Source organism: Xiphophorus hellerii, chromosome 16 (genome assembly GCF_003331165.1).
Source record: "Xiphophorus hellerii strain 12219 chromosome 16, Xiphophorus_hellerii-4.1, whole genome shotgun sequence".
NCBI lineage: Eukaryota > Metazoa > Chordata > Actinopteri > Cyprinodontiformes > Poeciliidae > Xiphophorus > Xiphophorus hellerii.
Genome location: NC_045687.1, coordinates 6557892 through 6573225, shown reverse-complemented (window position 1 = coordinate 6573225; position 15334 = coordinate 6557892). Strand labels below are relative to the sequence as shown.

The 15334-nt window shown below is 39.6% G+C and overlaps 2 protein-coding genes across 4 annotated transcripts; one reads left to right on the top strand and one right to left on the bottom strand.

Moving 5' to 3' along the window:
- The first annotated feature begins 786 nt into the window (after positions 1–786).
- Positions 787–4819, top strand: LOC116734935 (uncharacterized). 2 transcript variants are annotated; one of them, XM_032586468.1, is made up of 5 exons: positions 787–1188; positions 2635–2792; positions 2949–3104; positions 3342–3434; positions 3822–4819. In XM_032586468.1, exons 2-5 carry the CDS (start codon positions 2742–2744, stop codon positions 4125–4127), a joined length of 606 nt encoding a protein of 201 aa, XP_032442359.1. In that variant the 5' UTR covers positions 787–1188; positions 2635–2741; the 3' UTR covers positions 4128–4819. The 2 variants fall into 2 exon arrangements, 1 of the variants encoding a protein (XP_032442359.1); XR_004342293.1 differs by lacking the exon at positions 787–1188 and having other exon boundaries at positions 1721–2689.
- A 5562-nt stretch (positions 4820–10381) lies between these two features.
- LOC116734934 (neurogenic differentiation factor 2) lies at positions 10382–14908 on the bottom strand. Of its 2 annotated transcripts, none has more exons than XM_032586467.1 (2): positions 14370–14908; positions 10382–12692 (listed from the first exon to the last, which is right to left on the bottom strand). In XM_032586467.1, exon 2 carries the CDS (start codon positions 12683–12685, stop codon positions 11615–11617), a length of 1071 nt encoding a protein of 356 aa, XP_032442358.1. In that variant the 5' UTR covers positions 12686–12692; positions 14370–14908; the 3' UTR covers positions 10382–11614. The 2 variants fall into 2 exon arrangements, with proteins under 2 accessions (XP_032442358.1, XP_032442357.1); XM_032586466.1 differs by lacking the exon at positions 14370–14908 and adding an exon at positions 13698–14304.
- Between the last annotated feature and the right edge of the window lie 426 nt (positions 14909–15334).

Genomic DNA, 15334 nt, shown 5'->3' with positions numbered 1-15334 from the left:
AAAAAGTGTTTTGCATGCCAAATCTTTACAGCCTTCAGCTTTAAAATTAGCTTTAATTTGAGCTCCCACACAAAGAAGACTGTGATTGCACTTCAAAAGCAAGTCAGATTACATGTTTGATCAATTCTTATTTACATGAGATAGTTTGAATTTTGATAGGTAGTGAAAGTTATTTATATCACTAAGATTCGTTTCACCTGAAATAAACGCAACCAGCTGGTGCCTATTGGAGCAGTGACTCTAGAGAAAATTTTACGAATAAAAAAATATTTTATTTTTTTATACTTTCTTAGCTTTTTAAATTTTAACATTTAAATTAAATAGAGACAAACCTCTTGACACATTTTTAAACTCATGAAATGAACTGCTTTTTTGTTAGACGTCATGTGAAAATTAAAATTATGCATGAATGTGCATAATTTTCATGCACATTCATGAAAATGTGCATGAATGTGAATATCCATGAGAATATCCAGCCATCACACAGTGTAAGAGAGAGGTAAGAGACGAGAAGAAAGTATTTAGTTGTAAAATCCATGTATCATTGTCAATTTGCTGGCAAAAGCAGGTCAGGAAGAATGTCATTATCCACAGTAATGAGTTCTGCAATTGGCATAAGCTAAAACAAAAGCCATTCAGGAAGGAAGAGGCCATACAGGGTTCTGCAACCTTATGATGCGTCCCTGGTCCAAAACACCTGAATCAAACGGCTGAATTACCTCCTCATTATTTGACTCAGGTGTGTTGAAGCAGAGACACATTCAAAAATGACAGAATGCCTCTTACACTGAAAAAATGAGAATTGAGGGGTCTTTCATTTTGCACAAACAAAATAAGTTAATACTACACAAGACAATCATGTCTCTTGTATTTACACGATTGAATAAAGAATCATTTACTTAATTATCAACAATAATGAAACTACACATTTTCTTTACGTTGGTTTAACGTAATTATATTACATTACTAAAACCATTGTAATCATGTTTTATCATCACCGGAAATGATGCAATATATCAAAAGACACTATCAAATATGATTGGACAATAATAAGAGCGGTCTTTTTAATCTTAACCAATCAGAAGCCAAACAAGATATTTGTAAAGATATCGCGATTGCCGCCCAGTTTCTTCCGACTCCTCAGCGACAAGAACGTTTAAGACAAATCTTTAGAGGAATATCGATTAGGTAAGTGATCTAAATATATATATTTTTTGTAGTTCAGAATGTTTCCACATGATTATTGTCTTGTATAATAGCTCATTGTTAAACTATCTGCATGTTCTTTTGTTTTCATTTTGCTAGCTATTCTTATTAGTATAGCTAATAGCTGTAGCTAAATACAGCAGTACAGAACAGTATGCTATAGTCCATCAAAGTTGTCCACAGAAGACGGTTGTTACCGATCATATTTTTAATTTGTGTGCTTGGGATAGATCAACGAGGTGGTTTCAATAGTTTCCAAGCAGTGAAATGCCACCAGGAGAAGTGTCCGTTACTTTATTTCCCTCATGGCTACTGTGACGATTTAGAACCGACTGGCTTCTCAATGTTCTGTTCGTATAGAAAATGCATGTTTTTTGTTCTTTCATATTAGCACTGTCAAGCAAATGAGCCACCTCTTCTGGGATTATACCCTTGTGGAAACATGATACACTAACAGAACCGATACTCGTTATTATGGTAACAATTCTGCATGTAGCGTCGCTGACAGAACGACAAAATAAGAATATGAGGGATTTTGAGTACTTCGACGGGTTTCTGGGTTATTTTCCCTTATCTGTGGTGCACTGCGCAACATTAATGATCCCCTCCATCTTCATATTTCAATTTGCTAACGTAATGGTTCGACTGCATCAGCGCCGCTGTATGGATGCCAAGGCCATCCAGCACAGTTCGCTGGGGGCGCAATGGTCCAGCGCAGTGCTGGAGCACAGTATTCGGTATGAGTAAAAATCCGAATGTTTTCCAAATTCTCAAGACTTATGCAAAGTGTCCTTTGTAAATATCTACTGATAACTGCAATATATGGTAACACATTTTTTTTTCTTTAAAAAAAAATTTATAGAAATATTCGAAAAATAGTGTGCTAGGAACATTTTTGACAGATTTATGAACCACCTGCATCGGAACAGTACTGTTTTGTGAATGTGACATGCTTATTAATGACAGGTAGAATGTTTGTCATGTAGATGTTGTTACTGTGAGCCCAACAGTCGTCTCTGGCTCGCTGTCTCTCGCCGCTCCGCAAGTGTCAGCCCCTCCAGCGGCGGCGGCGTCTGAGAGCTCACCCTTTTTTCAATAGCTTAAGGGAAGACTCAATGTAAAGTGTTTACAAATTTGGGTTGTAGAACAGATGTAAATTAATTATGGCTCCTAGATAGGAATTGCTTTTTTAATTCATTTTTGTAAGCCAAGATGATTTAGTATAAAAAAACAAATTTAAGTTTCAAATGTGCCTTCCAAACTTTAGCACCCATGAATTTTATGCTGATGGCAGATATTTGTCAGGACATTGAGTTTTGGTAATCTGGTGAAGAGCTTAGATTTTTTTTTTCTTTTTTTTTTTATATATGTGAAGTTACCTGCTGGATTTTCAGTTATCTCACTCAAGGTTATCTTTGTGTGTTACAGGTTTAGGTGGTGCTGGTAATGTGGAGTTGTAAGGGGTGCTCAGAAAAAGTGTCAAGTAGGTCCAAACTTTTGCATACAGAAGACATGAAGTTGTTCGTGATGCACCGATGGTGGAGGCTTTCATGTCAAGATGGCTTGGTCTATTTGACATTAGAGAGGTATGACCTGTCTCATACATGTTTTTTTGGATACTGTGTTAATCTAAGATGTCTAGGCACATTTACTTCACTGTTCACTTTGGCAACACGAGTGATTGTGGCCTTCTTCCAGATGTTTATAATTTGAAAATCATTCCTTTGTGCTCATTTTTTCAGATAAATGCTGAGTTTAAGAGAATTACGACCATACCGCTTCATTCAAAGTTCTTCTCTCAACTGGATCTCCACTGTGACAACCTGAGGAAGCTCTTCAAAAGAAGAGGAGGACAGCTCGGACAAAAGCTTAGACAAATTGTTGCACAAATGGATGATGTAAGTGATGTAGCCATAACACAACTAATAATATAGAAAATTACATTTTTCTTGTTTTAAATGTTGTCAACTTGGACTTTTACTCTTGCTTATTTTCATTTAAAACTTTACTTTTAACTTTATTAGTTTCTATCTCTTCACCATAAAAAACATTTGGGTAAAGTACATTATTAAACTTCATTGTGAAGCACAAGGCTTGAAAAAAATTCTAATTTTTTCATACTGAATTTCCTTCAGTGTGAAGATGTTGATGTTGCACGGGAGTGTGTCATTAAGGGAGTCTGCATATATATGGGAGAAGATCCAGCCAAGCTCATCCATAAATATGTGGTATGTATCTTAATGTGTATTTACACCTAGTGATAGATAAATCAATCTAAATATAGAAATAGATTTAGATCTGCATATAGTTGTATCTATATAGACTTAGATGTCTCTAGATATCTAGAGATAGATCTATCTTTACATAAATAGACACATAGATCTGTCTATATCTACATGTAGGTATACTTAGAGATATCTGTAGAGAAAGGACTAGAGATATCTATCTATCTAAAACTATCTATTTCTCTAAATCTATCTCTAAAACTGTCGATCTATATAAATCTATCTATATATCTATTTCTTTCTCTATGTTATGTTAACTATATCTATATACCTAGAACTAGATACAGCTAGGTCTAGAGAAAGAGATTAATTTGTCATTTCTTCACATAGGGTGTGGATGAAGCTAATATTGAAGAGGGTATTGGAGCCACCACCATCGGTGTTTTTCATCTTAAAGACTGTTCTTCAGCAGATGAAGACATCGGGGTCGTTCTTGAAGGCATCAGAGTGTTGTCCAATTTGGATAGTGTGCCAACAGCTGTTGCAATGCTTTTTGGACTGATATATGCAATGAACCTCGCCTACCCTGCTGACCTCCGCTACACTTTCGAGGTATTACAGAAAATAGTAATGGAACTGGATGGAGGTAAACTGTCAAACAAGGCATTGTCCCTTAAAAACCACCTCTATGAGTGAATAGAGATTTTCTCATGTTTAATTTGGTAATGTTCTCATGTTCAGTTTTTGTATTTCTTGTTGTATTCTTTATTGGAGGACAGAAATGTATTTTTTTAATGAGGAACGTTCACCTGAAAGACTGGGCTTCAGCAGCTTTTACGTTCCAGTATGTAGTGCTACTTATAACACTACTGCTACTTAGTGTTACAAATATGTTAAAGAAATTTGCTATAAAAGTTACATTACACTGATTTATTGTCATGCAAATTACATGTTCAGAATTGTTTTAGAAATTTTACATACTTTTCTAAATCATTTTGTCTTTCATATTAATATCTTATAGATAAACTTTTAAGATGTAGTGTTTCCCTTGTAAAAAAATGTTCTTGTTTTTACACATTTGTTTAGACTATCACTATGGTATTACATAGTAATCAGTAAGACATGTGACAGATAATTGGTGTAAAAAGTTTAGCTTTGTCTCATATTGACATAACATACTGATAGTTTTAACAAATATGTTAAAAAAGTCTGTAAAGCTATGTACTGCAGCATTAATTAATGTCATTTGAATACATGTTCAAAAACAGTTTGTAGAAATTTGACATACTTTTCATAATCTTGTACATCTTTTATAGAAATATGTCTCAGGTTTTCCTTCATGTTCATAAAAATTGTATTTACTAAATTTAAAAAAAATTATGTCTCTTCAATTTAAAATATGTTAAGTACAAAATGGTGTGATTTAAATTTTCTTTCAAATAAAACTAATTTGTTCAGTAGCACTCGCTTTCTTTGTCTTTCTTGTCAAATATCAGTCTTTAATTTTTTACAGTAGAACAGCATATAGAGAACTTGAAAAAATTAAGTAGGATTTAAAGCTGTAACATGTGTTCCATTAACATGATAGAATTGTGTTCGCCCAACACAATTTCATTGAGTAATACTGGCAATGAAAAATAAGCTGGTGTTATTCATTACAATAGTGTTGCTGAGACATAAAAAAAGTTATTGATAATACATAATATATTTACATTATGGTAAGAGATAAAATGTTTGTAGTTTCAACTTAATATTTTCAAGTAATCTCATGTAAATAAAATATGTTGATTTGACGAGCTTTAAGTATTTGAGGGAAAGAGGGAAAATATGTCGGTTCTACTTATTTGCATTGTGTGGGACGGATGTACACAATAAAATTAAGTAAAATGAACAGCTTTTTTCTTTCAGTGTAGAGATGCACCGATATGAAGATTTTGGGCCAAAATTGGTATGCAATATTAAAACTGTCCATTAACCAATATAAACCAATATTACCTCATTTCCCCACCATTTTAATACAATGACAAAAATTGTTTGCATTTTACATTAACACAATTTTACTTATAGGGTGGATACCGATATGTTAAGCAACAACTAATATCAGCAAATACCGTCGTTAATGTTGATGTATCATGAAAACATTAAAAAATCCCATCACAGTTTTTGAAGCTTTTAAACGTGGGAACACCATTCAAAACTGTGAAGAATGATGGTGGCAGTATCATGTTGTGCACGTGTTTTGTTGCATTGTGGAAGATAGCACAAACAAGAAAGAACATTGTGTGGAATTGTCAAGTTATTATCCATAAAGTTAAAGACTGGACCCACGTGGACAATGACTCTTAGAATTCACTAAAATTTTGCTACAAGTTACTAAAGGATAAAAAACAGTTCCGGAGTTGCTGCAGTTGTGAAAATTTGTGCGGTCCAAACTCCCTAAAACCTACTGTGAGACCCCAATTAGTTGATCCAGGTGATGCAGTAAAAACGTTGCCAAACACTGGGGATCTATAATTAAAGTTGTGAATATGAAAGTTGAATTATCTATGATAACTTCCTTGCCTCTCCTTTGGCGCTCTTGTAGTTCTTGCTAAAAGTGTGAAGGAGCTCTGAAATGAAGATGGCTGTGATGACAGGAGAGGCGGGCACGGCAAGATTAAAGGTGGTGGAGATAGAAGGATGAAGGGAAGGACAAGACAGATGAAAGGGGGAAAAGGGTAGAGGTTCGGAGGTCGTCCGTGGAGGAGTGATCAGTGAGGTGGATGCGATGCCATCTGACAGATCCAGCTGGGAGACCGCCCGCCCCCCAGCGCCGCAAACTGGTCAATATGGAGGCCAATTACTGCTGCCCATGTGACCAGGGCATCATCCAACCCTATCATAACACACGCACGCACACGCCTTTACACGCGCGCATACATGCCATCTGTGCAGACCAGTAACGACCCCCACACCTTCATCCTCCATATCTGATTCCGTGGCGTTCCTACTTAACCTCCTAAACATTGGGCCAGCCACACTCCGGCTCCAGACCCTCCGGTGCACAACGCAGCTGGACTTCCGGGGGCATGACGGGAAACTGTCGCGGAGGTTCTCTTCCTGAACATCTGGAAGCACACAAATTTACCTGGCTACTCTCCAAAGGGCCTCAAACCTACCTGGCGCTCACCCGAATCTCCACCTCTGCCTCTGCTCTCTTTGCTCTCCTGCTCCTTTTCCTCCCCGCCCTCCTCCTCCGTACCAGGAGCCTGTCCCCTGGCGGAACCTCCAGCAGTAGTTCAGCTGGCCTGCCTGTACACTCCACCGCGCCCTTATTGTGTGACACCAAACAGATGTTGTGGAATTTCTTGTGAATGGACTGCTCCCCTTGTCTGGCTCTGGTAAAGAGGTTGGCCAAAGTGCGCACGATAAGTTTTCTCTCTGCACATGTGGCGCATTTTGTTGTTTTCCGCAGGTGCCAGAGAAGTTAACAATTTACCCTTTGTTACAAGTTTTCCTCTGTCATAATATTAAATATTTGAATGCATGTTTTATCTACGTGAGAGAGGCATGTTTAAGCCGCAGCCATCTTGTTATACTCCTAACAGATTGCAAGTCCTCACCATCTCCTGACCAGATTACATTCCGCTTCACTGCACTGAATAATCACATTTTTCATACTTTTCCTTCATTTTATTTTGCAGGGGGAAAAAGAAACATTCAGTTATTATTTTAACTCGACGTTAATTGGAATTCACACCATAGTACTTGTGACATTTTGATAATCGCACTTTTGACTGTTATGTCGGACAAACACTCCTGATTTTTTTCCCCTTCTTACCAAGTTGAGTGAGAAAATGAGTGGGCATGAGCATGATAATTTAAACAGCGAGATTCATTCACTCACTTTTCATCCTGAGTGGAGCACAGAGTGTCACTGGAAGTTTCATATTTTATTTTTTTTCTCTCCTTTAACCTAATTTCATGTGAACGCAACACTGTTCAGCTACGTGAAATTGCACGAACACTTATAATTGTGTACATGTTTGTGTAAATGTCTGATCTGAATATTTATACAATTTTTATTTTGTCGTCCTGCGACAGACTGGCGACCTGTCCAGGGTGACCCCGCCTCTCGCCCGGAACGTTAGCCGGAGAGAGGCACCGGCACCTCTCGACCCCACAGAAAATTGTTTGGTCGATTTATTTTGTCCTTTTATAACCGCATGATGATTTCCAACTGTTTTCGACATTAGTTCTAAATTTTCTGTGATGTGATCAAATCTAACGCTCTGGGAATTGTTTCTATGGAAATAAATGTCTGTTTCCACTTTTTCAAAGCTTTAGGGTGTGTATGTTTTTTTCAAATCTAGTGACTGCTTTTGTTGTGTGGTTCTTTTTTCTTTTTTTGCGACAATTTAGCCCTCACATTTGTCTTTGCACGCGTGGTACCAGACTAATTTGTTGCAAGGTTAAAGCATGTCAACAGTCAAATTCCAAGAATGCAACACCCGCTAATTTCAATGCATGAGCTCATGTACGACACAGCGTTAGAGAGATATGCATATTTATGGAACAGCAATTCACAAAAAAAATATGTCTTACTACTGTATGTTTATGAGAATGTGTGTTTCAAAGGGCTACCCAGGATGAGCCCTCTCTCTATCTCTCTTTCTCGGTTTTTCAGCATCCTGGATAATGAACAGATGCTGCAAAAATTAGGAAAGAAACATCGACTCCTCCCAGCAGTGCCACTTTGGCCCGGTGAACCGCGGCGCACTGGCGCACGCCAGGCTGTCCTCCCCGGAGCTCTTGGTGCTGCTGCTGGGGAACATTAAGGGACTTGGCACGACTCTCCACCGCCAGCCTGCCAGCCTTCTCTCTTCCTCACTCTCACCGGACTTCTGTGGAGGAAGAGGAGGTGGTGCTGGTTGTAATGGTGGCGCATTCGGGAGGTATTTTTTGATAGATGCCCTCTCCATTGCTGGCTCGTTTCACTTTTGGACCAACTCCTGCAGCGTTCCTCCCTCTCCTCTTTTCTGATGAATCCAAAGAAACAGGGGCCTAAAAGTTACATAAAAGTGGAACAAAAAAAAAAACAAAAAAAACAAAAAAAACAGACAGAGAGAGAAAAGGCCTAGCAGTCTCTTTTGGCGTTTTAAGCAAACCTGAAGAAACCCCGCGGGGTTACTGGTTTGGTTCCCTGCAGGGAGTCCCACAGGTGTAAATATCTGCCAAATAGAACAGGTTGGAAACGGTGTTACAAAAGACACCGATTAACCTACAAAATTTAATACAAGGAGTTAATACTGTTCAGTGAGTCAGCCAAACGGCTCCTAATCTCCAGAACGTTCCAGAAGTCTTTAAAGAAATCCTGTTGCATAAATAAATAAATAAATAAATAAATAAATAAATAAATAAATATTGTTACAATTATTTCAGAAGTGCAATCTTTGGAAACCCAGGTCAACTGTACTTTCCTTTGTCATACTTTATTTTTATTCTCTCTTATTTTTCTTGTTTTTGTGATTTACAGCTTGAAACAAGCAAATTGATTCATTTTCATGTTAAAACTGTTTTTAACTAAAGCCCATTTTAAAAGTGTTTTTTGTTCTTCAGAAGAGAACCAAATAGATTGTTTCTGCCCAAATGTTCATATATGCCAACACATTCTCACATGAAGTATAGTGGCATTATAGGATAACCGGTGGACGTTGACAAATAAAATCAAACAACTGATATCAATAAACAGAAAAAAATAAATATCCATGTGATTTATTTCTATGTAAAAAAAAATTGGTTGCATTGCGTTTCCCCATCATTTTTAAATAGATGAAAAACATTTAAGCATTTGCACTTATAAATATTATGAGAGTATTTGTACTGACGATCAACACCAGTGAACAAAAGTCTGCGCTCTTACTGCGCGCAGCACTCGGGACATTTTGGGGAGAACATATGGGTCTGGGGGCAGCGCTCCAAACCCAGCCGGGGTGGCAACGGCTGCCCTCTGCACTCCTGTGACTGGGACCGTGTGTTTGGACACCAGAAAAAAAAAAACAACTAATTTGTGCATATTTACAGCGCAAAACTCTTCCTCTGCCGCGGATGTTAACGTGGATTTTTACACTTTTTAAAAATACGAACCATAATAATATTATATCTGTGAAGATGGTTGTTTTTATTAAAACGAATTAGTGAAAATATTATACAGATAAAAAATATAGGTACGGTTGTTTTCTTATATACCGCAGCGAAATTGACAATTTCTGGCAAATAAATAACAACTAAATGAATTTAATCTTCGGATAAATTACTAAGTTACTAACTTGCTATAGAAATAACTTTTCAGATTTTATTAAATCCATACGTTTGATCCTAGTAGTATTTCTTGTAAATTGAAGTTATTTGAAGACGATTCACAAACATAACTGATTTCGTTTAATTTTCTTACGTTTGTATTTCTGAAATATAATAGTTCGATTGCGTTAAGTTCCTTCCAAAATATGTTCTAGAAGGCTAAATAAAAAAAATTATGCAAAATAACATGAGCTCTTTTTGTGTCTATACTGTGACTTTATTGGTTGAAACACTTCCAGTTGCCATTGGAATGCTCTTAAATTGACCTGACATTATCGGATCTGTGTTTTATACCTGCTGATCTCTTCTGAGGTCAACTCAAATGAACATTCATGTTGTCAAGACTGTATAGATATAGAAATATATATATATGTAATCACTTATTTCATTTATTAAGAATTAATGAAATACAATTTCGCTCTTTCCTTTTCTTTTTATTAACATTAAAGGCCACAAAGTTCAAAGGACCTCCTGCTGGTTGCGACTCACCAAACTCTGCCGGTCTCCCTCTCTGAACCTTATTTGCAGGAACATTTAATTTATAGCATAAAATATGTGTTGCATGATTAGTAGGTGCGCAAATATGCATACGAAATAATCCAGTTCCACAGTCTCATTTGCTGTTATTTTATTTTACCACACAGTTGGTTGAATACAAAGTTGAAAGATTTGAGTTTCTATGAAAAACAAAACAAAACAAAACAAAAAAAAATGGCCAGCAATATAGGGTTCCCTTCATTTCCATTGACTATTAACAATAATTACAAAATAAATAATAAAACCTGTTCAATAATAATAATAATAATAATAATAATAATAATAATAATAATAATAATAATAATAATAATAATACATTGGCAATAAATAAAAACTCCATTTGAATAGCCCTGTTGGCTAACAAAACGATATAAATAACTTAATAATGTCATAAATATCTTCCATTGTCAGTTCCAGTGTATGTCAGACTGTTGACTTCAGTTGAAGATTTTGGCCAGAGCATGTTTGTCAGGTTTCCTAAGTGTGATTCCAGTGTGTGTGTGTGCGTGTGGGTGTGTGTGTTTAATGAAGGAGTGTGTGTGTGTGGGTGTGTGTGAGAGAGAATGTGTGCAGCAAAAGTGCTGTCATTGGATCAGTGTCTTTCTGGGCCTTTGTCTGTCTCGCTTCGTGCTCTCGTATGGTTTTGCATAGATGCCAAACGACGGATTTCCTGGCGGAAAATAAATATACAAATAATTTCAAAAACAACCCAACCAACACATCTTATAATTTTTAACAGCTCAACGTTTGTTTTTGCACTCCTGTTAGATTTTTTTTTTCATTTCGTCCCTTGCAGGTGATTTTTTAATTGTTCTTTTATAACATAACCACCAATTTTAGGTGAGTGTTGCTAAATAGCCAGCGATGTAGTGGTATATGGGGAAAAAAGTGTGGGGAGGTGTAGTAGGACATCCTGCCACCAAAATGCAAACAATCACCAATACAAACACAAATCACACATGATAAATATTATTTCAAATCCGTTTGTTGTCTACTAATGTGGTTTATTTATGAAGTCCTCTTGAAATGCAGGTCACTTTCAAAGGACGGGAAGCTTTTATTGCGCAAAATGAGATTGTAGTTCAAGTTTTCTTCCACTACATCCCTGACTATAGCAAAAACAGACTGGATGTTGACAGGTAAAGAAAAAAAACACCAATGAAAACAATGAGTGAGAGGTTTTATTATTATTATTATTAATATTAATATTATATCCAGGATACTGTCTGGATCCTGGCGGGCTTATAGTCCGAAAGTGTGCCGTGGGTGGTTTTGACAACAAGAGGACGCATGATGGGCTTCACTTTTTAATTGTGAAAAAACGCGTTCAGTTCATCATAGACGGGGGCCCGCTCGTGGTGTAAGTGCATGTCGTGGTAAGGCAGGACGTTTTCAGAGTGAATGCCGCTCCGGGCCCCCGAGGAGCCAAACACCAGATTGTGGGCCCCAGCCGGTCTGGAGCCAGGCAGGCCAGAGTAATGCATAGAGTAGTGGTAACCCTTCTCGTTCTCCGGGGACGCAGAGCCTTGGTGCTTGAGGGAAAAGTTGCCGTTGATGCACAGGGGCGGGCTGTGAGGGCCCTCATACTCGGGGCTGTTGTACTCCGGTGACCCGCTCCCACCGTACAGGGAGTCGTACGCCGAGCAATAACCGTGCGTCCTCAGCGGATGCGAGTTCGAGCCCGGCTGGCAGTGGGGGCTGGACAGACGCGCGCACTGATACGGGTAGGAGTTCATGGAGAAGGAGCCGGAGCCATACCTGCCCCCGTCCTGACACTGCTGCTCAGTGAGGAAGTTGCGGGAGTTCAGCTGCAGGCATCCCGCCACCAGGTTGGTAGTGGGCTGGGAGAGACCCTTGCACAGCGTCTGGACGTAAGAAACAAGATCAGGCCTCTTCCCAGAACGCAGTATCTCCGACAAGGCCCAGATATAGTTTTTTGCCAATCGGAGCGTCTCGATTTTGGACAGTTTTTGCGTTTTGGAGTAGCAGGGCACAACTTTACGCAGATTGTCAAGCGCAGAGTTCAGATCGTGCATCCGGGTCCGCTCTCTGGCGTTGGCCTTAATCCTCCGCATCTTGGAGCGCTCGATCCGAGCCTGGGTCATTTTGCGCTTTTTGGGGCCCCTTTTCTTGGGTCTTTCACCCTCAGTATCCTCGCCGTCCTCGTCTTCTTCCACGTCGTCGTCCTCGTCGTCGTCCCCGGCGTGCTCTGAATGCGTCCGACTGTCTCCCCTCATGTCAGAGGCCTCCATGTCGTCCTGAGCGTCCTGGTCTTCGTCTTTGATTTTGTGGTCCTCTCCATCGCTGTCTTCCGCCCAGGCAGAGTATTTTTGCACGTCGGGAAGCAACGAAGGATCACTGAAAAGCCTCGTCAACATTGTGAATCTGCAGGGAAATGGGGAAAAAAAATTCTCAGAGGGATCGAACAATCACAGCGTGGAAGAAAAACAGTCGCACAATGCTGCCTCAGAAAAAAAAGAGAAAAAACAATTCTCCTTACACAGACTAGTCTTGTATTATTATAGTGTTTATTTTTACTGTACATTAAATCAAAAGTGTAAGATAAAAGGTCAAATTTGTCACAAAGGACCGAAGGAAACATCTTAAGAGTGAGGGATTTCGACACAGACAGCTTCGAGGCTTTCCACTGGTTTACAGCTGGACGGATCCCCATTTAATTCCCTGCTGTCACTGGTTTGCCCTGTCGCGTCCTCTCGCAGCGGGTCCCAGCGGCAGGGGCCACATTACAGGTCCCACGGGGGCCCCCGCTTTCACTCCTCCTGACGCCCATATATACTTCTGGCTGCATTCCAGCACTATTCATCCACAAGAAGATTCTTTTTAATTGCCTCGAGAAGGGATTTAATACGGAAGCATCTGGTAAATATTTAACGAAATTAATCGGCCATATCTTGATAAATACAGATTTTACGATTGTTTCTGTATATATATATATATATACTTTATTAGCCAAAGTGAATTAATCACGAGGTAACTTTGACTCTTTTCCTTCTTTGCATGTTACATTTATGTTGCAGCAGTAAGGTGGGCTCTGATGCTTGCTTAATTATCTCGGGGGCTGTGCCAGGGGCAAAATCTAGTTTTTAAATCTTAGGCTCGGGAGGTTTCTACAATTAGAGGGGAAAAACGCAGCAACATTTAATTAACAGAACATGCATCTTGCACGAAATGGATTTCACACTTAATTCAATATGCACGAGTGCGTGATTTCAGATTTTACAAATGGAAATCGCTTGTATCCTTTTAGCTTGCGTTAAAAAAAAATCCCCCCACACACAAAACCCTTGAGTGTTTTTAAGTAATGACTCGAGAGGGGAAAAAAGTGGACAAGCGGAGGTAAATCAAGCCTGTTATGGTCAGTTGTCCCACCCTTTCATTTGCTTCGAGCCTGACCGTACAAATCGTAAAAAAAAGGAGTAGAAAAAGAGACAAAAAGAAATAGAAATCATCAATAGTTCTCCCAATAAGCTGTCGTTGACCTCCTTGTTTCAAAGCTGATAAAAAAGAAAAAAAAATCTTATTTGTCTTTCTCCTTGTCTTTTGTTTATCAGATCATCACCGTCCGAGCGCAGGAATCTCAACAGCAAATCAGTGTCCAGCATGATCTACTGTTATCACACATTACTCCAATCCTCAGGACTGATTCCGTGAAAAACGATCCAAGAGGGGGTGAAACTGGCCCAGGCCGGCTATAATAGCTTTTATCATCCAGGTAGCTTCTGGTGTCAAAAGTTGAAGGACAAAGCTGGCAGAGCCACATTATTGCCGAGCTACGTGCCTGACCAGGCTTGTGCCGCCAGCGTGATATTTTGTTCTTACATCGCTCGCATTGCGTTGGATGGGTGCGAACCTGCTAGAACAATTAGATGATTAGATGTCCATGTGGATCCGAGCCAAAAGAGCCTGCAAATTACAAGCGACGTGCATGCGTAAAAATCTGTTTGTCTCCTACATTTATCTCGACCATTTTGGATTCAGCATCTCAGATTTGATCATTTCATTTACTTATTTAGATAAATAAAAAAATTTGACGTGACTTACCTGTGCTTTCGCTTTTCGCGACAGACGGGAGGCGAAAACAGAGAGGATGGGGAAAAAAAACACGCGCTTCGGTTTCAAACCATCTTCGGGAACGCACGAGCGAGCGAAGCACCGCTCTCCTTCAGCGTGCAGGTGCAGGAGGCGCGCGGCTGTCGTTTCCTGTCGCTGATGGGTCGCTCGGTGAGTCCTCCTGTCCCGGCGTCCTGGCTTGTCTGCGTGTGCATGCGTGAGGGCATGTATGCATGGATGTAAACGCGCGCGCGAGTGTGTGTGTGTGTGTGTGTGTGAGAGTATGAGAGAGAGAGAGACAGAGAGAGTGACTGAGATCGAGAGAGAGAGAGAGAGAGAGAGAGAGAGATAGTGTGTGTGTGTGTGTGTGTCAGTGCACGTATGGCAACCGTGAGCTACCGGGGAAGGGGTTACATACCAGCTAAGGCTGCGATGCCAGCGCCCATATGGCTGGCACGTCACCGGCAAGAGCCATCACATGAGAGCCCAGTGATTGACATGCGCCCGCATTCGGAGAGATTTGCCCTCCCGGGGGAAGAGAGACTCACAGAGAGAAAGAAGGAAAGGAGAGAGAGAGGAGGAGGAGATGGAGATGGTAGTGGTGGAGGAGGAGGAGGAGGGCTTCGCCATCTGTCACCGCGGCAGCGCTCACACAGCCAGAAAAAAAGAGAGGAAAAACAGAAGAGAAAGGGAGAAAATAAAATGAAGGAACAACAAAACTCATCATTTCTGACCTGAGCTGCTGCCTCCAGACATGTAGGCCACTTTATAAAATCCAAATTTCTCATCCACCTGCCAAACTCACTGTTAATGGCCAATAAGTGAGTGGGATGCTGCAATCACCACAAGGAAGATGCTACTAAAAGCTATAAATACGGACATGTGAGTGTGGTGAGGTCGATGTATAATATGGCGAGATCAGCCTCAGTTTCATGTGTGAAATATGCTTAAGTGAC